General features: G+C 45.3%; 1 protein-coding gene across 1 annotated transcript in view; it reads right to left on the bottom strand.

The window, feature by feature from the left end:
* Window positions 1-20,403: 20,403 nt before the first annotated feature.
* Window positions 20,404-23,969, bottom strand: part of Apob (apolipoprotein B) — a 37,446-nt gene continuing 33,880 nt past the window's right edge. The window contains exons 27-29 of the mRNA XM_075983973.1: window positions 23,566-23,680; window positions 23,273-23,456; window positions 20,404-22,239 (exon numbers count right to left, since the gene is read on the bottom strand). Of these exons, the coding sequence (XP_075840088.1) occupies window positions 20,665-22,239; window positions 23,273-23,456; window positions 23,566-23,680 (1,874 nt within the window). The 3' untranslated portion in view covers window positions 20,404-20,664. The remainder of the gene's footprint in view (window positions 22,240-23,272; window positions 23,457-23,565; window positions 23,681-23,969) is intronic.

Raw genomic sequence — 23,969 nt, 5'->3', positions numbered from 1 at the left:
ATGTGAGTTGTGTTGTCTTGTTCTCAAATCTCAGGTGTCCTCTGCTTATCAAGGGTGGAGACTCTGCTTTAGAAGGTTATGGTTACCTAAACTTGAGAATACAATGTTTCCAGATGGTGACAGAGCTTCACAAGCTGCTCTCTCAGGAGTTTCAAAGATTTTTGAGGCATATTGAGGTATTGGATTTTATCAGCATCTTATAGTTAATAATAGCCTTGCTTACATTTTCTTTTTAAATGGTGGCAACAGTTTCTGTATACACTGCTCTTATGTGTCTGGAAGAGACACACAGGACAAGGTGGACTAAAGATTTTCATGTATCAATGTTAAAGGCATCTTTATATAAAGAAGAATGGAAGGCAACAGCTATCTATTGAATTCATGATTCTATAGGCGAGATTTGGGGCTGGGATCACTTGGGTCTGCCAGGTTCGGCTACTTTTGGTTAGACTACCTCACCCGTCTGTGGTCAGTTACTGGGTGGACTGGATGTGTTTGGCTGGAAAGGGCTCATGGAGAGGCCCACCTCTGACCCATGTAATCTGCTATCTGCCGAGTCTAGGTTTTAGCCAGTGACAGTGATGGCCTAATCCCAAGAGGCGTGTAGAAGCATGCAAAGATGCTTGAGGCACGATGTTGGGGCTCATATAACATTCTGGTCTCTGCATTCCATTATTTAAACCAAACCACAAGGTCAAGAAATGGAGTCTACCTCTTAACGGTAGAAGCTGCAAAGAATTGTGGCAATTTTTGCAATTGACCACAGGTGTCCCCCGTGCTTTTGTTAGCTTTAAGGGTTTGCTTCCAACCTTTTGAAGTCCCTAAAGTCACTCAGGAAAGTGAAATCTGAGAAGAATGCCAGTGTTTGAGAGATTATAAGGATTCATTTTTAATGTCAAAAAATTTCCCAAACTCTGCAAAATAGTTCAAGGACCTTTCAAATGAGTGTTTGAAAAAAATTACTTAATAACTAAATGTTACTGTGAATTTGAGAAAATCTTGAAGTAAATTTGTATCTTTAATCATGCTGGCTTTTATATGTGTTAAAAAGCATTTAAAGTTCATATGAAATAAGATGTATTAAGACTATAGGCCTTGCTCAGTGTACAGAAAGCTTCATGGAGCTCCTTGGAGTTGCTCTGGGACATGGTAAAGACTTGGGGACCCTAGTACAGGGACCATCGTTCCAGACCAACTGAAAAACTTGTCGAATGCTTTCGGATTGTGTCTCCCCCTGTGTCCTCTGCCCATAGGGAACGTGCAATTACATCTGCTGGGGCTGTCCTTACTGAGATGCTGCCCTGGAAACTTTCCCACATCCTTTTTACATCCTCACCTCTTACCCTCAAACCACCTACCTCTTGAGTCAACCATCAAGGTAAGAAATTCCACCATGAAAGTTCAAATACCACGCTTATAATGTCTAGGGTGAGCAAACAGCGTCGGCCATGTGTGTGTGTGTGTGTGTGTGTGTGTGTACACATGCACTACTGGTGATGGATACCATTTTCCTGTTTGTCCTTATTTCTCTGGTGTCCTGGGCAAAGGCCCGATACCTTAGCAATGGCCCAGCCATCAAGTAGTCAGTCTCTTCCCTGTCTGCTGAATCCGCGCTTTGCGGTTGGTGCTTTGACAACAGGCTTAGCACATAGGAAACCAATAACTCAAGTGCAGTTTATTTTGCTAAGGGTTCAAGCACTATTTCTGGTTGACTACAGTTTCCCCAGGCACTCATGGAGAATCAAAGGCAAGAGACCACAAGGGAAGAGGGGGAGAGAAGCAGGCAAGAGCATTTTCATTGGTTTTGGGGTGTCTTGCTGGGTGTGTTTCTTGGAGTCCTGGCTCTCCTTATGGCTTTGATGCTAGAAGATGCTTTGCCGCCTTCCAACGCGTCTCCATTCTGATTTACACCAGAGCCAGGGCGAGGAGAGCTCTCTTCCTGGCCACATTAACAATAGTGATTAAGACACATTCATTTAACAAATTACCAGCATGACCATTTGATCTTGCCTTTGCTGAGTTCTTGCAGCTGCCATCTTTGCCATGAACTCTGTAGCCCTTGCTAAACTCTAGGACAGAAAACGGATTTAGATAATTACTGTGTGGTGGCCAAGAGTCACCTCACCTGTGTATATGGAAGTCGTAGATTAACGAATGTGAATGTCGGCTGAGCATATGTGAATGTCACCTGACCTCTGGTGACTGTCAGCTGACCTGTGAACGTCACCTGACCTCCGGTGACTGTCAGCAGTCACAGAAAAATCAAGAGCAGCCATCACTCTCATTTTCCTCTTGTAACTGGAATGCTTAAAGGAGTTTTGCCATTTCCTACTCCAGTGCCTTTCAGAGTTCAAGTTTCCTCCTGAGGGGCTGCTCTGGATGAGAGCGCCTCATTTCAAGCCTGATTTCATTCAGGAAGTTTCTGGGAATTAGGCAAAGCAGTAAGACCAGCAAACTAAAAGCCTCTCCACATGACTTAGCTACCCTCTCCCTGGTGCACTTGGCAGGGGGTCAGTCTTCAGATACTGAATGCTTATTTCTTGCCAGTTTCCTCATTGTCCCTCCCACCACTGATGCCAACTATACTATCAATCCCATCTTTGCAAATTTCCAAACAATGTTGACATGACACTAAGATCAGCACTCTATAGACTGGTGTTAACCCTCAATGCTGATCTTGGCCCTTCCTGGGAGAGCTAACCAGGAGGATTACGCTCACTCACCTGCTTTTTCATCCTGCAGAAAGAGAAGTAGCCTAGTTGGTCTGGGAACTCCCTGTGCTGTCCGATAGATGAGAGCCCAGAACCTGTCTATCTGGGAGGGAGTGGAGGTCAGGAAGCTACAGGTTCGTTTTCTATCTGAGGGACACTGACTTGTACTTCAGACTGTTGAATCCAGAAGCTCCTGGCAGGTGGGAGTACCAAAAACATAGAAAACATCCATCATGGTTCAAGAACGTGGCGGTATTTATTCATCAGTGGGGCCAGTAGGGCAGAGTTTTGGAATTTCCACTTTATTGGGTGTTAGCCTGTATAGAGAGGGCCAAGAAGAATGAAAGCTGCTCCCAGGAGATTGCGGAGGCTGAAACCCAATGTGTGACTTCTCACCTTTGGGACCCGGATAGATAAATGGCAGCGAAATGTCATTTGTGTCCTTCCAAAACCTGCATGTTGACATGTAACCCCTAAAGTGAAGCAATTAAGAGATGGGGCACTGGAAAATCCTTAGGCTACAATGGCTATTTTGTGAATGAGCCTGGTACCTTTATAAGCAAGGACTGCAATGGGGCTTGTTGGCCCCTTCCACCACTTGAGGGATAAACAGAAGGTTGGGTGCATGTGAGTGACCCATGCTGAATGAGCTAGATCTTGAAATCCGAGCCCACAAAACCATGGGCAAGACATTTCTGTTGTTAATAAAGTATTTACTCAAAGGCATGCTGTTGGGGCAGCCTGAATGGACAAAGAAACAGCTGCTCAGAGATGATGGAGCGGGGGGGGGGGGGCACAAAGTAACTCCCGTTTCCTTGGAACAAAGCTTTCCACCCCATGAAGCTGATTCCTCCTAGGACCTGAGAAGCTCATCCCTCTGGCTCACAACTCTTATCATCATACGTAGGCCGACATTCCCACATTGTGATTTGCTAACTGTGTGTCTTTCGCTAACTTGCGTAACCTCACAAAGCCTTAGTTTCCCCAGCTGTCAGATGGAGATAATTATAATTCCAACTTCAGAGTGAAGGTTAAATGAGACGGAAAAAAAGTGTGCAAACATTTTTGTCACCGGTGGCCAGGAATGTACTCAGCAAGCGTGGCTTTACTGACAGACCCCTGGTGCTAGTGCTGTATTCTGCCCTGTGTTAGCACAGGTTGGCAGTTAGCAGCGCAGAGAGGCAGGGAAGCCGCCAGCTGCCTTCTTTAAATGGTATCAGGGAAGAGTCTGTCATATATTGGAGATGTCAGCCAAAGAACATTGAATTTCCAGCCAACCACCTTGTTTGTTCAGCTACCAAGAGTGGTCTAGTTATCAGAGGCGAAGCCACCACAGCCACAGCTTTTGTGTGTGTGTGTGTGTGTGTGTATTTTTCTTTTTCTTTTTTTGTCTCTGGAAATTTAGCCAGAGGAGGAAATTTGAGCCATGGCTTGGTTGCAACCCAAGTTGCAGACATTTTACATTTTCACTTTTGATAGGCGCATCCACCGCCCTTTCAATGGCCCCGAGAAACACGCAGGATCTGAGAATTTCAGTCAGCGGTCAGCCCAGGAATTGATAGCATTTGAAAGAGGGTGGAGAATAATGCAACTGTCATGTGACCAGTGCTCTCTGCACATTCCCTTGTAGGAGGAACAAACCAATTAACTAATGGAATGTGGAGCCTCTCTGGGAACTACAGGGGCTCCGGGCAGCCAGGAAAAGTCACCAAACAGGTCCTTGTGTGGTCAGGCTTTTGCTGCTGGTGCTCAGTTTGGCCAGAACTGAAGCTTTAAACTGGCTCTGGACATTCTCTTGAATTCTGCTTGTTTTCTTTCTCCCATGCAGGCAGTATATCCCTCTTTGAATGGGCGAATTCCTGTGTCAGGGAAACAGCAAATCTGGTTCTTCCCGTGCCAGAATCTTGCTGAGTCCCTAAGCATTGGCGACTCTCATGTTACCTTCTGTGGCTATGGTGTCTGATCTGTCTTCTCTGTTGACTCTTGCCTGTTCAGGCTGAAGATGCCATTCTCTCTGTCTGTCCCCCTGTCTGTCCCCCTGTCTGTCTGTCTGTCTGTCTGTCTGTCTGTCTCTTTCTCTCTGTATTTGCACATGTACACACCTATGCACATGTGTTTACAGGCCAGAGATACACAATGTACACAATGAGTATGCTTTTCTTCTACTATCTACTCTAGATTTTCAAGACAGGGCTTTTACTGAACCTGGAGCTTTCCCTTTCAGCGAGACCAACCAGCCACCAAGTCTCCAAGATTTGCTGGCTCTCTACCTCCCAATACCGGGTGATAGGTGCACGCCGCTGTCCATGGCTATTACATGAGTGCTGGGAATATGACCTCAGGTTCTCATGCTTTCACAGCAAGCACTTTGCCCACAAAGCCTTCTCCCCAAAGATGCCAAGTCTATGATTTGACTCCCAGAAAGAGAGATTTTTGCTGGGTGCCCATGGAGCTAAGTGAAGGATCTGGAGCAAAGTGTGCAGTGATCAACTAGTGATGTCTGCCATGGACAGGGACACATAGGCTAAGTAGGAGCCAGCATGCAGTGAGCCTTTTCGAAGTGTTTGGGGAGTGGATGGTCAACTGAGTAATGAGGAGGATGGAGGGGGAGGGGTCTTGCTGAAGGTTGCATAGACAGTTTGTGCCAGAGTATAGACTAGAAAGCTGTTTTTTTTGTTTATCTCTTGAAAAGGTCTCTCTATTTAGCCCAGACTGGCCTGGAACCTGGTCTCCATAGTAAGTACAGATGGCACCGTGGTTAAGAACACTTGAAGATCCACTGCATGGATGCCTGTGTTTGAGAGCCTCGTGCTTGTTAAACCCACACCAAAGACAGGATAACATCCCATGTAGGTCACTCTAGCTGGATAGCAGGGCTTTCTGTTGGCTCTCTTTCTCAAGGACCAGTCCTTTGGCTATGACTGCTGCATCCTGTCCACCTCCAGGGATTGGGTATCACAGCCCTTGCTTTCCAGGGACTGGGTAAGAGGGTGTCAGAGAGCGGAAAAAATTTAGGGAGCCAGAGCCTCACTGTGAGGCTGCATGGGGTATGTAAGGATATATTTTCAACTTTCATTTAATTTTCACTTTCAGCATGACTGGATTAATACACACCTAGGCACCTGGGTACAGTGGCACATAGCTGGAATCCCAGGACTCAGGAGGCAGAGGTAGGAAGATTGTCACAATTAGGAGGCCAGCCTGGCTACATCTCAAGCTCCAGTCCAGTCAGGCTACATAGTGAGAATAAGTCTTAAAAAACAGATCATTTAATTAATTTAAAAAAAGATTAGGGTTTAATAAGGTATACCATTGGGTACAAGTATAAGGATATTTCCTGAGAGGTCTAACTGAGCAGAATGTATGTGTGTGTGGGGGGGAGGGGGGGCTTGGGGGACACCATTATACAGGGTGCTTTTGGACTGAATATAAAAAATGGCAGGAGGAAGTCCACTGCTCACCTGCATTCATCCTTCCCTGTCTCTCCCGACTGTGGGTACAATGTGCCCAGTACCTCCAGCTTCTGACTCTAGACACAATGTGGCCAGAACCTCCAGCTCCTGATAATGGATACAATGTAGTCAGTACCTCTAGCTCCTGACTGTGGACACAATGTGGCCAGTACCTTCAGGCTCCTGACTGTGGACACAATGTGGCCAGAACCTCCAGCTCTTGCCACCACCTTGCTTTCTGTGATACAACCGATATTCCTCAGCTTGGAAGCAAAAAGAAACTCTCCTTTCCTTAAATTGCTTCCTGCATTTGGTCACAACAAAGTAACTAATACGTGGTGTCTTTACTTGGGAGGAGGCGTGGGGATGAGAGACTGAACTAAAGGTGTGAACTTGTGGGATAATCTGTTCATTTCATATACACGCAGGTGTGTGTGTGTGTGTGTGTGTGTGTGTGTGTGTGTGTGTGTGTGAAGTTGTATTTAAACATAAACATTCTACACTTTTATGTCCCACATGTGAATGCATAGGGCAGGTGCCAATGCGACATGCATATCTCCATACCCGTGTTTGGTTTCTGCTTTGGTTATCATGTCAAGAGGTGATGCTTAGACTATGTAACAGCCTCCCAGGGGCACCAAGCCATCAGAGCTGACACTGCAAGTAATCACTAGTGGTCATTGGAAATTAAAAAGGTCCTAGTATGCTGTAAACAAATAAACCACCAAAACAAAGTTATTTAATACCCCATACCCCTACAAGTCTCAGTTTCTCCATCTGTACAATACATATCTCAATATATCCCTTTTGGTTTATTGTAGCATCATGAACACTATTCATACCAGGTGATCTATAGCTGAGACCTGTTGTTATTTTTTCAATGGCATTGGTTGGAGCCAGTGACATAGGTTGGAGCACTCTCTAGACTGTCAGAACCTGAAAGCCTTTACAGACCTTTGGATTGTCTGTGTCATTTCACGGAAGGGATTGCTGTGATGGAGAGGTGTGACAGGACCAACCTCAGGCCTTTTGGGCTTGCCTATGTGTGCCAAGTGAGCTGGCTCTATCGCCCAAGAAGCTTCTTCTCACATTGCAAGGCTTGTGTTGATGCTGGGATGTTGATGTTTTAGTGGCACAGGCAAAAATTCCATTTTGACAAGGCCTACCGGAACCCAGGTACCAAGTATCACAGAAGCCAGTTGCTGCTTTTAGGGACGGTGGGAGGGCTAGAGGCTGGTGACGGATTTGCTTGCTACTCTGCAGAGTGTGTTTTTGGAGGAAGATCCAGAGATGATAGCAAAACTTTCAGGACATTTACAGTCTGTCAAATACCTAAGCAAACAGCACATGTTAACTTTCACACTTTGCACAAGGAGACTTTGCCCTGAGTCCAGGGACCTCCTCATTTTTCCATATGAAGAAACGAGGAGCACTAAACATTCAGTAGCTGCCAGGCCATGCCCCTCACAGGAAGGAGGGGAATTAGAACTCAGAGGAGGGGTCTGGGGCCTGAGTTTTCTGAGCCTCAGGTGGAGGATCGGACAGAGCACGAAGCCCCTTCTTCTCCTTTGGTGAGATTTGGGCAGAAGGCTGGGAAAGTGAGAGCAGAGGCATTGATGCCAGCAGAGGGAGGCTCTGGAGCTGTGAGGAGGGGCCAGTCAGGGCTCCCAAAGGGCAGCTGATGCCACATTCCAAGGCAGCCATGCACAGTTGCTTAGAGAACCTCAAGGGAATGTTGGGAACATCATTAATCACGGGGACCCTTGTCGGGACAGTCTGCTTTGCCCTGCCTCTCCCCTTTTCCTTCTAGAATTCTCCATGAGAAAGGGCTTCCATAGGAAAAGCATATTTGGATACTCTAGGATGGGGTCCTGGGGTCACCAATGATCTGTGGCTGGGACCAGCTTTGCCCAGTTTGATTGATACGGCTTTGCTTAGCCCTGCCAGAGAGGCCTGGGCTCCCATCACTAGCTACAGAAGGATCAAGGTTTGTGAACCAAAGGTCTGGCTATGGGAGTTCCCAAGCTGTGCCAGAAGAAGGAGAGGGGACTGACAGCCAAGAGGAGAAAGAATCCTGGTAGGGGAGGGGTAGGGTGAGAGAAAGTCTACCGGAGGAGAATAGTGTCGGGAGCTTTGAAGGTGTAAAGAGGTGACATGTCACTGGGCAAACGAAGTTAAGTCACTGAGGACTACTGGCAAAGCCTGGTCAGCCATTTGTGAGCTTGTGTCCTTTGTCAGCAGGACTGGTGGCTATACAGTGATGGAGCTTTGCTCAAAGGGTGTCCTCATACAGGCATAAGCAGAGTTTACCTGGGTCATTTATCTAAGTGTATTCAATTCTCCCAGTCCCTCTGTCCACACTACGGAGAAGGGATGCTCAAGGTAAATAGTTTGTGGTAACAGAAGAACTAAAGACAAGTAGCTAGGTATCTCCCACCCTGCTGGAGTATCCCAGCTGAGCCCACCTCAGGCAGAAGGGCCAGCCAAGCTCGCTGGAGGGGGTCTAGCCTTTCCCCAACACCTGAGATCGCTAGACTTGGTATCTAAAATTGCGCTGAGAGACCCCTCGTGGCTATTTAGTGGTACTGCACCGTGGGAGACTGCTCTTTTCCCCTGATATTCTGCCTGCAGCCCTGTGACCACTACTCTCCCATATTGTGTGCCTGCGGGAGATGCTTGGATGAGCCAGGAGGAAGGGAAAGCCCTAGTTAAAACCTCTTATGTCTTAACTTCCAGAGAGGCACGGTCCCTGGCCTAGTCTTGGAGAATTTCCTGGGAGACAGGCCACTGGCATTAGGAGGGCTCCGTGTCTTTCTCCAGGGAAGCCCACAGAACATTCAGATCCACCCTTTCCCCAACGCTCAGCATCTTATAGTGTCTAGGAGAGGAGTGCCATTAGGATTTACATACAAGAAAGAATTGTAAGTTCATTTCTTAGCTGGTGACGAGTTCATATCCCAGTAGGCAATGGGCTCCTCTCGCCCCTGAGCAAGCCTGAGGCCAACACAATGCCCTCTGTGGGGAGGTGAGCAGTGGCATGGGGAGGGAAGAAGAGCTGGAGTCTCGGGGGTCTTTGTGACTTGGAAGTCACCTCTCTGGGGCTGCCACCCCAGCTTTATGTTTGGTTCACAGGCATTCATATTAGACTTTTGCAGTTAATTCAGCACCCATAGAAACCATGCTCCTTTTACTTTCTGACCTAAGATCACACTGGTGCCAATTTCCTCTTAAAATAATTCATTACCTGTAGGCCACTGGCGTGAAACCTCAGCAGTTGCGCCCCATCAACCCTCCCTCCTATAATTCCAAGGCCTCCCCTCTCTCACCCTCCTCTAGGGGGTCCCTGGCCTCTATGTGTATACACTCATGTTTTTTTTCCTCACACAGTCATTGTGTGACTTTCCTTCATTTGGTGTCCCACCAGGTGCCAGTGGGAGACCACTCAAATACTATGTCAGTGATCTCAAAATTGAACCTCAGGGCTTTTTTTTCTGCCTGCAGCCCAGGCAGATGTGTGGCACACTTTATTAACTCAAGTACCCACGAGTTGAAAATTTCATTAGTTTGAGGGGAGGACTAAGTCCCATCAAGAGACCTGGTCTGGACAGATTCTTTGTGTCAACCTGACCCCTAGCAAAACGGATTATTGTTCTAAATGAGACAAGTGATCTAATGTTCTGCCTATTAGGCACCCACGGCCTGTAACCTTTTAAGACACAAGTGTGGGAAAACAGCGCGTCCTGCTACATCCCTGGCTGCACATTCCTGACAGGTGGCAGGCAGCATCTTAGCAACATCACAAGGAGTCCAGAATTATCCGGCGCTTCCCTAAGGCCAGGTATTGGGTGGGGTCAGGAAGCCACCTGCTTGGGATAAAGGGGAGCCAAAAACCAGAGATCAGCCTCCATTACAACCCTGTGATTTTAAATTAGAGGATAGCTGTGGCCAGGTTGGAAACTGGTGGGAGCCTAGGGGCAGCCTGGCTTTTGTTTATCCTGGGCCATCCTTGCTCTAGGCTTTGCAGTGGGACACAGGAGAGGGGAGTCTGACTGGTTGGTTGTACTTCAGAGATGGCAGCCCCTTTCAAAACCATCTTCCCTGGGACCATTCCCCTGCCTCCGGAAAAGGTAGCCACCCTCATCCTGTTCAGCACCTCGGGGATCCTTCCAGCCTGTGGAGGAGACGGTAGAGCTCCACCGGGGCCCAGGTGTGTACAAAGGACGGCACTGGGAAAGAGACGGAACGGGGTATGGCAAGGGTCGTATTCACATACAGAAGGTGGACAGAGGACGTGGCATTCTGCCCTAGGGGAGGAGAGTAAGCGCAATGTTGGCATAGCCAAAGAGGTGAGCTAGGGATAGGGTGGAAAAGCAACACAGGAAAGAGTGGGTCAAGGAATGGGGAAGAATGGCGCTGCTGCCCTGAGTTGCTTAGACCTGTGACTGTTCATAACACATTACCTCCACATAAACCTTGGGGTTTAGACACAGGTTGCCTCCAGACAGAGAACGAATCCTAACGGAGAGTACTTAGGCAGCATTCTGGTGGCCCTCTAGTCTCCAGTGGGGCCTGTGATGGGATCCAGACTTGGACACACCCAGATCTTTCGAGGTGGAAAGCTGGAAGCCTCGGGATGCAGGCTGAGAACCCGGGCTTGGATCTCTTAAGAGTTTCAGGGACCTGGCCTCCCAGAGAGCAGAGGGTAGCGCTACTCTGGCTTCTGCCATCTAGCAGACAGAAAGCAGAGCTGGCTGTAAAAACTTAATTAAATGAAACATTTTAACAAGAAATTCCAAGAACAGAATGCCCCGCTCATAAGCAAGCCATCACAAAAATAAAAACTGACAGGAAGTGTGTGCTCTGTCGAGCAGGGGAAAGTTTCTACAAGGAGGAATAAGAAAGTACCAAGGGCTGTATTGCGCAAGTGCTGAGCTGCTGGTCCCGGGGACAGAACCCCACTTGTCAGGGTCTGTGTGGGGCTAGAACCATCTGGCATTGGAGAGTTTAGACCACCCACCCTAATCTGCACACTTTAGACCTTTTCATAGCTTCTGCAATGAGCCAGGAAGCGTGTGAGGCTGTGGGTGTACAATGCCAGCAGATGGTTTGACAGGGTACTACTGAGGCAAAACTGAGATTAGCACTCAGGACCATTGGGTCCACACTCCCATCCTCAAATTCTTCACAGTTTGATTTACCTTTCCAGCCTGGCCACACCCTTCTTGGGTTGGAGAGACACTAACAAGGGCATCTGGCTGAGTCCACAGGCCCACACAATTGCAATCTCTAGGGATGGAGTATCTCCTTCTGCAGAGAAAACAGTAAAGCCTCTTTACACAGCAGATGGAGCATGGTCCAGGACCCTTCTTCCCATCCTGCGTCCTGTAGCCCAGGAGATCCAGGGACTCATTCCTGCTGGAATGCCAGGTTGTGTCAGGGATGCCCTACCCGAAAGAGGTGAGAAAAAAGGGAGATGAAGCATTGGACAAACAGTCAAATGAGTGAGCTCAGGCGAGGGTTGGATGTTCTTGGAAGGCTTCCAGGAGGAGACAGGACTTGAGATGACCTGGAGAAGGCATTCCTGGAGGGAAAGTGATATAGAGATGGGAATAGATGGCTCACAGGGACAGGCATGTTGTAGGAATGACCAGAGAACATCAGAAGGGTATGTGGGATGAGGCTTAATGGATCCATCCAGATATTAAAGTCAGCTCTGCAGACTCAGGCAGCCAGCACGTGAGAATAGCAACTGTTAGACTTGTCAATTCCTTATTTCTTGGATTTGCTTACAGGGCACACTATAGAAAAACTCAATTCGCAGGATGTCGATATTGGTCAGGCCCTAAGGATACTGAACTAGAAGCTGTGGTGTCAAAGGTCACACAGCCTGTTATGGTGGCGTAGAGATCTGCTTCTGGTGGAGAGACCTGTTTATAGAAGAACTCTACCGGCTCAGGATATAGAGGTTCTAGGAGGTCATATTTCTTCAGGGTTTTTCCTCTCAGGTCCTAGAGCCCCCACAAGGAGCCTGGAGGAGCTGGTTACCCCTGGAGGAGAGGGAAGTTAAAAGTTGGAAAGTCATCTATCTATTCATGTTATCCTTTGGGCCTGGCATTTCTGGGAGTTGGGGCTGTGTATGCATCCTGTCATAACATTGTGCCTTTGCAGTACTCAGGGCTGAGGGGAGATCTTAAACCCTCACTTCCCATCTTTTGCTGTCAGAGAAAAAGAGCTGGTGGGTCAAGGCCTCTGGGCATGTGTATGGGATAGGGTGGTGGGGCAGAGATGACACGCAATCTCACATGGCAGGAAAGAGCAGCTGGCATGGAAAACATTTACTCAAAGGTGCTAGCCTTAGGCCATTGGAGGCAGCACGGCATTGTCAGATACCATGGATATAAAAACACCCTGAATGAATTGACCTAAGACAGCAGTTCTCAACCTATGGGTTGCTGCCCCTTTGAGGGGTCAAACGACCCTTTCATAGGAGTTGCATATCAGATATCCTGAATGTCAGATGTTTATATTACCATTCATAACAGTAGCAAAAAATATAGTTATGAAGTAGTAATGAAATAATATGATGCTTGGGGTTAGCACAACATGAGGAACTGTATTAAAGGGGTGAAGCATTAGGAAGGTTGAGAATCACTGGTCTAAGACTTCAGAGAAAGGGGAAATAGTGAGAAAAGTTATGAGAGATGGACCAGTGGACTCAATTCTAATTCTATAAAACCCTAATTTCTACCTAGGTGTCTCCTGAGGACAAAGAAAGTAGAGGTGGCTAAGGCTGAGGTCTGGAAAGGTAGCTGGCAGGAGGGTGGGGCTAGAGGTTATCAGGGGAGAGGCGGGAAGGGCTGGTAAGGGATAGGGTAGCTCTATGGCTTGCAGTTGGTTTAGAGGAAGGGACAGAGGTGCTTTTCTGTGAAACCACTGCCAGCTCAGCTTTTTCACAGGACAGGGACATTATCTTTCTCTAGGACTAAGTTGGCCTTACAAGACTCCCATTCCCCAGCCCCCATGAGAGGAAACAAGCTGTAGCAGTTTCACAGAGCACCCAATTTTTCAGTGACCAGACAGCACATCCTGGAGCTGAGTGAGGTATCCTGGAGGAAACTGTAGATGGAATACTTGTTTCAGTAAACAATCAGGAAGCAACTACAAGGCCTTTTACTTTCCAGTCGGGTAAAACACAGGAGACATCCAGCAATGTCCTAGAGGGAGTCCTGGTAGAGACCCAGTTTGGTCTGGGCAGCAGCATGGGTCAGGGTGAGAGATTAATGCGGCACACAGCCAGGTGAGCTTGAGCAGCGGTCAGAGGTGAGATGCAAGGACCAAAGATGCTTTCTGTGGGAACTGTAGGGTTTTCCTAGAGCAGTGATTCTCAATTTTCCTGATGATGCAACCCTTTAACACTGCTCCTCTTGCTGTGGTGACCCCCCCAACCATAGATTTATTTTTGTTGCTACTTCATAACTAGAATTTTGCTACCATTATGAATTGTAAGGTAAATAACTGTGTTTTCCAGCGGTCTTTGGCAACCTCTGACATGTGAGTCCCCAAAAGCGTCCCGACCCACAGGTTGAGAAAAATTATCCTTAGTGGCACAGAGAGGAATCAGTCTTGAAAGTCTAAGACTAGATTGGCTAGGAGAACTCAAATCCAGCCAGCTCATCTAGATCACATTATTATTCTTTCAGCTAGCTTTCAAATGAAGTTCCTGAGGAGCAAGGGTGCCATACATTTCCCAGGGCACTCCAGCTATTTGGGCGGCAAACTCAGAACTCACAGCCAGCTCAGCCACCTAGGGGTGACATGCTTCTTCTTGCTTCCTTTTGTTTCTGTGACCCCAGGACTGTTGTGAGTCCTCATCTGGACCTCTCCCAATGTTGAAGGTCACCTCCAGTCTCCCGTGGAAGGACTGGCACATTTTCTTTTTGAATCTAGAAGTTTAGGATAATGCCTGTTCCAGAGAAGAGGCTTGCTAAATGCAAACAAAGGCATGAAATAATTTCCCCTTGAAATGGAGTTGTCCCTCTAAAAAACCCTGGAGTCATGAACAGGAAAAGGCAACATTGGATAGTTTAATGCTTAGTGTGTGCTAGCCTCTTAAATATTTCTCTATTCCTTCTATGTTATTAGTCAGTTCATTAGTATAATTTAGCTAGTAGCCTAATAGACAGTCCAGCTACTTTCTCAGTATCAGAATACAGCCACAGCAGTAAGGGTCCCTTCCACCCAGTGTGAGCTGTCATTGTCCTTTCTTCTGAAACCCATCCCGGATCGTCAGTTTACTGACCTCCTGTTTAAAACTCTACTTAAAAAAACCAAAAGTCATTGGTTTTCATTGAGTTTTAACTTTATTCCATCTTCTGAGACTTGCCATTTCATCCTATAACACATTGGTACAACTCTGCATCATTCTTATTGGACTTATACATCACTAATTTTGACTGTCACACTGGGACATGGTGGGTTTATCTCTGTTCTGTGTACCAGAGCTGACATTTGTTATCTCATACACTCTTCCCACCTACTCTAACAATTACTTCATTTCCCAGCAAACCTATTCTGTTGTGCTCTGTGCTCTGAGGGTTAGAAAAGGCAAGTTACATAATTCATGAATCAGCTGAAATTTGAATTCAGCACTAGATCTATTTTTTTCCTGAGCAAGAGGGGAGTACTGACTTTTTGGACTTTTTTTCTTGTTTAATATAAATCAGCAGATATTAAATATATGGGACAGTGCTGTGCCCTACCCCCCCCCCCACCCGATCCTTCTGTAAGGTCCAATGTATCACATCACCGTCTTAGTGATGCTGTTCTGCTCAAGCCAGTCCAGTTCTAATTAAAGGGCTTTGGGTGTCCTGAAGTCATCTTGGTATCTATTACTCTGTGAGGACCTTGATACCCTTCTCAATGGGCCCACTTTGCTGGAGGAGTGATGTGGGAGGGTCTTCTGTTTTGTATTGATTTCATTGGTTAATAAAGAAACTGCCTTGGCCCTTTGATAGGACAGAAAATTAGGTAGGTGGAGTAAACAGAACAGAATGCTGGGAAGAAGGGAAGTTAGGCAGATACCATGTCCCTCCTTTCCGGGGCAGACGCCATGGAGCCAGCCACCAGGTCAGACATGCTGAATCTTTCCCGGTAAGCCACCACTTCATGGTGCTACACAGATTATTAGAAATGAGTTAAGCAAGATGTGAGAATTAGCCAATAAGAGGCTGAAACTAATGGGCCAGGCAGTGTTTAAATGAATACAGTTTCTGTGATTATTTCGGGTGTAAAGCTAACCATGCGGGAGCTGGGCAGGATGAAAAGCAGGCCAGCCCGCAGCTCCTTCTACAGAGGAGAAGAGCATGAAGCCAAGAGAACCTTTGGTATGCTAGGGAAAATCTATGGACCTGGATTCTTCACAGAGCTGCCCCCTTCAGGACAGTGTCTCTAACAGGCTCTGTACAGTGAGGCTTGGTGTTCCTGTTACACAACTGATAGCTCGAGTCAAAGTTAACAGACAAAGTGGGACCACAGGCCTGCAGCTCAGATACCAGGTCATCCCCAAGGCTTGAATGATTCCTCCACTCTAAGACTGGATTAGATAGTGTCAGTCCAGGGCTTAAAAGGACACAGGACCAGAGCTTAAGTGTCCATTGATTTGAGTAGCACTGAAGTTCCTCTCAGATACAGGAGACAGGAACCATTTTGGAGGATAAGAAGAGGGCTCTCAGCTCATGGAGACACATGTACCTGCTCCACCAACATTTTATGAGGCTCTGGAATGTTGTTTGTTGGTGACCACCCAGCCATCCCACCAACAAATGGAGCACCCCAAAGGGAGTTGCAGTGACCTCTTAATGTGAAACAGCATGTGCAGAGATGAGCTAAGAGGAAGGGTCTGTTTCTGCACATTTATCTCTGGTTATTAGACACTTTTAGAGAGAACATCTGTTTGGCCACTCTGGCTCCCATATTGTAGGCCCCACTTGAAGGCTGTTTTGGCCCTTTCCCTGACTGAATGGGGACTAAGTCATAAATTATAACCATGAGGGGGGCCCTAGAGTAGGATTGTCAGAGGGGGATATTTACTCATCTCACCAAGAAAGGAAGACCTGGTATCTTCAACTGTTCAGTCTTCAAATGGTAAGTCAAAGAAAGTGGAGACCACACCAAATGCACGTCGTAAGCTCAGTTCATATCAATCCATTCAATATAGAGTTTCTGCTGGGGACAGTGCTATGAGCTGGGGCTGGACCTGGGAGTCAAGTCACAGCATGATTTGATCATGCTTACAGAGTTTTAGGGACCTGGGCAGGGCGCCATTCTTTGATTTCTCCTTTGATTGGAACTGTGGATGTTTGTTTTATAAGAGGAAAATCTGTGATTATAGGACTTCCCACGTCACCTGACAGTATGTTCTTAGGAGATGTACAAGGTGATTCACTTGCTGGATAATAGGCCCACTCATTTTACAAGAGAAAACAATGTGTTTGCTTATTAATTTTCTAAGCATATGTCTAATCTGTGCTATGTTGTCCCCATTTTGCTGGCTGTTGTTCTCTGGCACACATCACGATCTGATCCAAGTAGGAATTTTCCACTTGAGCACAACAGTGTAACTGGGTCTCTCCCATGTGGTGCCACAGTTGCATTGTGACTGTGACAATCTCGGAGTCCGTCACCCGCACCTGTAATTTCCTGCTCATCACATTATTCCTAGTTCTATTTGTGTAGGTTACACAGGTTCAAAATATTATAACTCTGAGGTCTGCCTTGCCCATTGCTATGGCTTGAGGGTATTCCTAAAGTCTTGTCCGAGATCTCCAAAGCAGCAGTATTATAAGGACCCAAACCTTATCAATGAATAAGGCCTTTTAAACAAGGGACTTGGTTAGTTATAAAACGGGAATTCGATGTCTGTCCTTTCTTCCTGCTTTCCTTCCTTCCTCCTCCCACCTCTATCACTTTTTTCTTGAGTTTGATTTTCATTCTACCATTTCATGACTGTGCTGGCTAGTCCTCATGTCAATTTGACACAAGATAAATCAGCTGAGAGGAAGGAACCTCAGTTGAGTAAATGCTTCAATAAGATCAAACTGAAGACAAGAACATAGTGAATTTCTTAACTAGTGATTGATATTGGAGGGTCCAGCCCATTGTGGGTGGTGACATCTCTGGGCTGGTGGTTCTGGGTTCTATAAGAAATCAGGCTGAGCAAGCCATGGGGAGCAAGCCAGTAAGTAGCACTCCTCCATGGTCTCTGTGTCAACTCCTGCCTCTGGGTCCCTGCCCTATTTGAATTCTTGCCCTAGCTGCCCAGTGATGGACTGTGGCATGGAGGTTGCAAGTGAAATAAACTCCTTTCTCCTCAAATTGCTTTTGGCTATGCTGTTTCATCGCAGCACTAGAAACCATGTCTAAGACAATGACCTAACATGAAAGCCCTCACCAGACACTGATGCTGCACTTGCGTTTCCTCTTTTTTAAAACTATGAAAACAGTTTTTCCCTTATAACCTACCCAGCTCTTCCATGCTCTTCCATCTCTTTCAGCAATCCCTCCAGTTTCCTACCCTGAACTCACTAAGTCATCTTGGTCTCTTCCAGTCTTTGCTTTGAACTATGAGTCACTTGATCCTCTCAACCCTGCCTTTATGTCAGCTTTTATTTGGATCCTGCTCACCATCCCCAACATTCACGACTTCTCAAGTCCACTTTTTTAAAAAATATGGACCCAGGCACAGTCTTATATTCCAGATTAAGTCATGCATATGTTACCACATTGATTTCTGTAACCACTGGTCAAAATGTTCCACTGGATGCCTTTCTCCAACAGTGCAAGTATCTCCTTTCTCCCCAATGCTCACATACTCTGAAGTCCTGCCCGGCTGGCCCATCCATGCGGTCTTCCTTTACTCCCCTTGTGCTCTGTCTAAAACATGGAATCCAGTGTTCACGCAACACACTTGCTTTTCTTTTTTTACCCATGTTTCTCCTCTTTGTGAATTGTCCCTTGTCTTTTATTGTCCACATATCACCATGGTACCTTCCAACCCTCCCCACAACAGCTTTCTGCTCCTTAACCTCTTCTATTTATAATATAACCATCACTGTCATTTGTTAATAGCCATCATTCCACTTAGACATATGGGAAGATTATCTACTAATCTGCCTCACCATTGTAAGCGATGATGAGTGAACGATCACTGAGGAGGATCAATTGCTCCACCTCTTTTCTTTCTTTAACATAAGTTTACCTTAAACAATAACCTCATTTCATAGTAATAGTATGTTGCTTAAGTGACAAAATATAAGGTTTATTATTAACCTGTTTTATAGGTAATAGAATTGAGGATTCAGGGGTTGAGGAGAATAAACTCTGTCAGGTTAAAAAGAAAGGATTCCAGCTATTATTTGAACCTGGAAAAATATCCTGAAATACATGAGCAATGCATAGAATAGCAGAGTCCAGACCTTGCTGGGGGCTCATCTTCCTTCCAACTTTATTCAACATGATGCAGGCATTCGAAGCGGATCATTGCACATCATATGGGGGATAGCAGGCTGGGAGCTGAGCTGGGGTAGTGTGTAATTGTACAATCATAGAATTCATAGCCCTCTTCCCCTCCAGATGTTGAGCTCCAGATATTGGTATCATTTCTTCAGTACCCAGGTCTTCCTTAGACTCCTCATTTCCCTTTGAATGAAGCCATAATTACAGGCTTCATCGCAGTTTGAAGATTCCCTAGGTTGTGGCATTGCTCCTCTTAGCTCATTATGGAAATTCTGACAGAACTAACTTTGGAGCAAGTTGCGTATCACTCTGGGATTTGAGCCTAATTTTCTACCTTTTTTTATACCCAGAATTGTCATTTTGGCTCATAAGTTCTGTACAGAAGAATCATGCTAAGGTATTGATTGTTGAGCCAAAAGTATCTCAGGACCTGTACCTTGAGCCCTATAGGACAGAGAAAAGCCTGGCTGGAGTTCAGGGTCTGTTGGACAGAGAAAAGCCTAGCTCGAGTTTGAGCAAGGTAGGTAAAACTAGGTAGATGCCCCTTCAGCCAGAGGAAGGGTTTGGCAGCCTCTCATTGGCTGGAGGTACCCCCACATCACAGGATGTCACTAAACATGTAAAGCTGATGCTCACAGTAATAAATTGAGTTCCTGCTTTGACTTGACTCCCTATCATGACTGATTGTCATGCGTTGTTGGGTTGCAGAAAGGGCGGGTAACACCCACCTTTCCTTGGGGAAATGAAGAGACTCAGGAAGCAATTGATAAACTGTGTTTCCATTTTAGAAGAATTTTAGAAGAATGCTTGTGAATTTTAACAGTGTGCTTCATCAAATGACACAAACGGGAAAATGGTGGTGATCGGAAATGACACTTTTCTAAAGAGCCCTCATTTAGGACTCAGAAGACACCAACTCTTGATTTCTAATTTCTCAAGGGTCCTACTCTCTGTTTTCCAACACCATTGATGCGATGTGCCATTTGATCACTATCCTCCTTGCTTGTCTCAGTAAAATTTCTGTCACCCACGTCCTTTGTGGCTTCCCAAGAGCTCCAATCAGAGGCAGATAAATGTTGTTCACATTCAAAATCAGCCTTTGAAATGGGTGCTCCTGGCAGAGTAACCCTCAGACTTTGCTCATACTTGGTATCGTCAGATACTGTATTTAAAACAAGGGGATGTGGAAATTTAAATGCATGTTTTGCTTGTAGAAGCACTTAGGGAGTCCATGTCTGTTTCTCCCTCATACCTTTTGTTTTTTGCTTTGAATAAGTCCTGGCTGAGCTATAGGTAGATATGTTGGGTGTCTCGTATCCTGAATGAAGCCCTTGAGTCTAGTACTCCCAAGTTATTCCCTCTTCCCTACTAGGAGGCCAAGTCAGATGAAAGTCTAGTTGGTTGATGCCAGATTGGAACAGAGAAGAATCTTGCCCAACAGACACAATCAAGTTGTCAAGGAAGATTGTGTGGCGCTTAATGACATATGAGGTACATGCAATGTTCATCTGGTTAAATTTATACAAAACCCTTTCTTGCTCACATAGTTAATGCAGTTAGTAAGATCAACTGAGTAGGAAAACATTTTCTTCTATAACTTTTCCCTTTCTTCTTTATTTTTATCACTTGAATGTGAGTGTGTGTCCTTGTGGAGGTTAGGAAAGCCAGAACCTTTGAACTAATACACTCAATCTAATGTTTCAATACAAATGAGCCAAGTTGAAGGGTCTGATACACAATATAGAAGTCATTTATTTGCTCACCCCTCCCACACTTAACAAAATAACTCAGATCTTGATTTTTATCTAACTTGTAAAAGTATGTCTTCCTGAATTCTTGGTTCTCTGGCCAGCTTGGTTGCATGCCTAGGGCACACATGCATCTTGCACTTCCTGGCAGCTGCAGGACTGGCTCAGTTGGATGGTTTTAATAGTAGCATCACATCTCCTACTATGTAAAGGTTTAATTATAATAGATGAATAAATGAATCAGAAGGTGATAATCAGTTCTCCTGGGGCAAGTTTTACATAGGAACTCACATTATTGGCTGTGGCCACCTGAAGCTCTTTCAGTAGCTGGGTGACATATTTTAGAAACACGTGGTAGCTCTGGACAGACAGGTCAATCAACCTTGTGGACTCAGCAATGAATTTTTCATAGTAGTCAGAGAGTTTGTCTGAAAAATCTTGCAGTTTGGAACTGAACTGCTGGTGGTAATCAAAAATGATTTCCTTCATTGCAGGGGCCCAGCTTTTAATTGCTTCCTTTGCGGTGATAGAGAGCTCTGCAATCTTCTCCTTCCCCTTTCCATCAATATCAGCAAGGATGCTAAGATAGTCTTGGATATTCCTGGACACAAACTGCTCAACTTGAGTTGTAATATTGTAAACAAAATCAGTAGCCCTGGCACTGTATTCAGAGTGGAAATCTTTAAGGATAACTAAGAGGGACTTAATCAGGTCAACCATCTTTTCTTCGACTTCATAATACTTTACTGTCCAGCCAACTGTGCTTGGATCAAAATACTCTTCACGAAGAGCCTTTATGTAATGATAGACCTGCTGTAGCTTGTAGGACGCCTCCTGAAGTAGACTTTGAACAGAGTCATTGAAATCACTGAAGATAGAATATAGCTCTTCTTTTAGTAATTGAAAAGCACTTGGGATGTGTATTTTGAAGATTGTATTGATATAATTAGTGAAACAATCAGATTCTTTGTCGCATAGGTATTGAATTTCTTTTACTACGTTGTCTAAAGTTTCCTCCAAAACAACCTGAACATCACTGAGTATCGTTGTAAGGTTGACATGCTGGAAGTCTTCGAAGTATCCTTGGATGAAGTCTGATGAAATGTTTAAGATCAACCTGTACTCCAGAATCACATCTTTTAGTTCCCTGGCTTTTGGAACTAAAGGAAATCTAAATTTTATGTCACTGAACAAACCCGATTTCTCTACTAGGTCTTGGACATAGGAAAGCAGTTTTTCTAAACTGTTATGGACACTTGAATATAGCCAAGACAGTGACTTTGCCATCCCCCCTATTACCATCGTGCAGAGTTCATCGGCAGTGTATGTTCCTGCATTACCTGGGAGCTTAAATGTATTGTACTTCAGGAAATGGATGAATGAGTCAGTGAGAAGCGCGACTGCCAGGTGGTACTTCTGAGTAACATTTACTATGCTGTCTACCACTTTCTCCTGCAGTCTTTCAGTGATGCTCTGGCCCTCCTGAGCCAACATTGCTTCATACAGATTCTGGGTCTTGTCTTTCCACTCCTGGTAAGCATCATGGGCTGCCCTCTGGAAATCTATGTTCATTTCATTAACTGTCCTTATAGCTCTCTCAGCATTGTTATGCAGACTTCTTTTTAGCTTTGAAGAAGCATACTTATTGACATAATCATAAATAGTCGCTGTAGCCTTGGGCACATTGCTTTTTAGGGAGCCTAGCAATCTGGAAGCTGCCTCGTCTTCCCAATTAATTTTGATGTACCTTCCATCATCAGACTTCTTGTACCTCCACTCAGTCTTGAATATGTTGAGTTTTCTATCTAGAGGGGACTAAAATCAGAAAAATAAAACAGATGAAAAGAATATACTCTCAATGACTCTGATTGTATAATATACTACACTAAAACTTCAGTACCACATCAAAGAAAAGACCAGAAGAGGCTTTTTCATATTCTGTAGGGGGGGGGGGGTTAACCTTTCTTTTTTTAGCTCATGTGTTTGTTTTAATAGATAGGCCAACTGATGTTAATTTCTCTTTATCACATGCTTCAGGGAGGATAAAAAGAAAAGTATGCTAGCTACTTAGTGACACTTAACACTAAGGACTTCTTGGAATGGAAAATTGGGAGAAGGAGGAAGAAGCATTGGAGGAAAAATGAGGAAAAAGGTAGGAAAAACCACATTCTGGATTTAAGAAGAGTCCAGCTCAAGAGCTTCCACTTCAGCCTTCACTCGCTAAGCTAATGATTGGCTTCAGTTTATAACTCTTCTTACAGCAATATGTTATCTTTGATTTGGTCCCAGCAGAGCTTATAAATGGCATGATATGAATTTGATGTGCCCCAATCAAACAATTTCACTGTGGGGAGGAATTACAAAGCCTTGAAAAGAAAGATTCCAGAAAGTCTGATTCTAAAAAAAAAATTTGGCACAATTTTTTTTTTTTTTTTTTTGAGACAGGGTTTCTCTGTGGTTTTGGAGCCTGTCCTGGAACTAGCTCTTGTAGACCAGGCTGGTCTCGAACTCACAGAGATCCGCCTGCCTCTGCCTCCCAAGTGCTGGGATTAAAGGCATGCGCCACCACCGCCCGGCATGTGGCACAATTTTTGCACGTCTCAGGAGATAAGGTATGACTCTTGTCTTGACCCAGAAAGCCATCAATCAACAGTGCTACTTGGGTACCATGGTGTGTCTATCAAGCTCAGCAAAAATTTACTGTAATGTTTTCAGGACAGTAGTACCTCAATGTAGACATTTGACTGGCTCACCACCTGTCTTTCATCTAGTTTGAGAATGCTCTCAGAGAACAGTCTAGGATGAAACATTGCTTTTGGCCATGGGATGCTCATCAACTGGGACTCACCTGAGGCTGGAAGTAGACATTCAGCCTCAGCCTCTGGTCATCTGTGCTTGACTCCAGACCCACAGCGCCTATGGCTGGGGAGGCCGCCCAGGCCCACAGACTGTTCTCATCTTCTTTGTAGTACAGGCGGAGCTCAGTCAATGCTGGGCTAGTGATGTCAAGGTGAGCTTCTCCCAGCCAGATCCTGAAATCAGAAAAGGAAAGGCAGCTGAATCAGAACCAGACGGGTCCAGAGATGGCAAGCATCATAGCGAGTTTTGAAAAGATATCCAGTGGCAGTAAAAGTTCCATACCACAGTCCTTGAAATACACCATCTTCACTGTACTCCACACTGAAGTCGCGGTGTTGAAGTGTTCCTTTGTTCTTATAGATGAACATGCGACCTTCCATTTTCTGTGTTCCCACAACTGTATAGAAGAGATTTTATATGTCATTGGCACATCAGTGTGTGTTTGTGTGTGTGCGTACGTGTGTGTGTGTAGTGAAACTTGGACAGATAACTTAACCAAACACCTAACTTAAAAGTTTAAAACATACCATATGCAGTTCATAGATTTTTTTTTAAAAAAGTTAATATTTTTCGTGGTAGTACTGGAGTTTGAGCCCAGGGCCTCATACATGGTAAACCTCTTCTCTACCACAGAACTATACTCCAAATCCGTATAATTTTTTTCTATTTTAAATAAACAGAAACTA

The sequence above is a fragment of the Microtus pennsylvanicus genome, chromosome 8 (genome assembly GCF_037038515.1).
Source record: "Microtus pennsylvanicus isolate mMicPen1 chromosome 8, mMicPen1.hap1, whole genome shotgun sequence".
Lineage (NCBI taxonomy): Eukaryota > Metazoa > Chordata > Mammalia > Rodentia > Cricetidae > Microtus > Microtus pennsylvanicus.
Note: the sequence above shows the minus strand (reverse complement) of the source record. Positions and strands in the feature narration are given on the sequence as shown.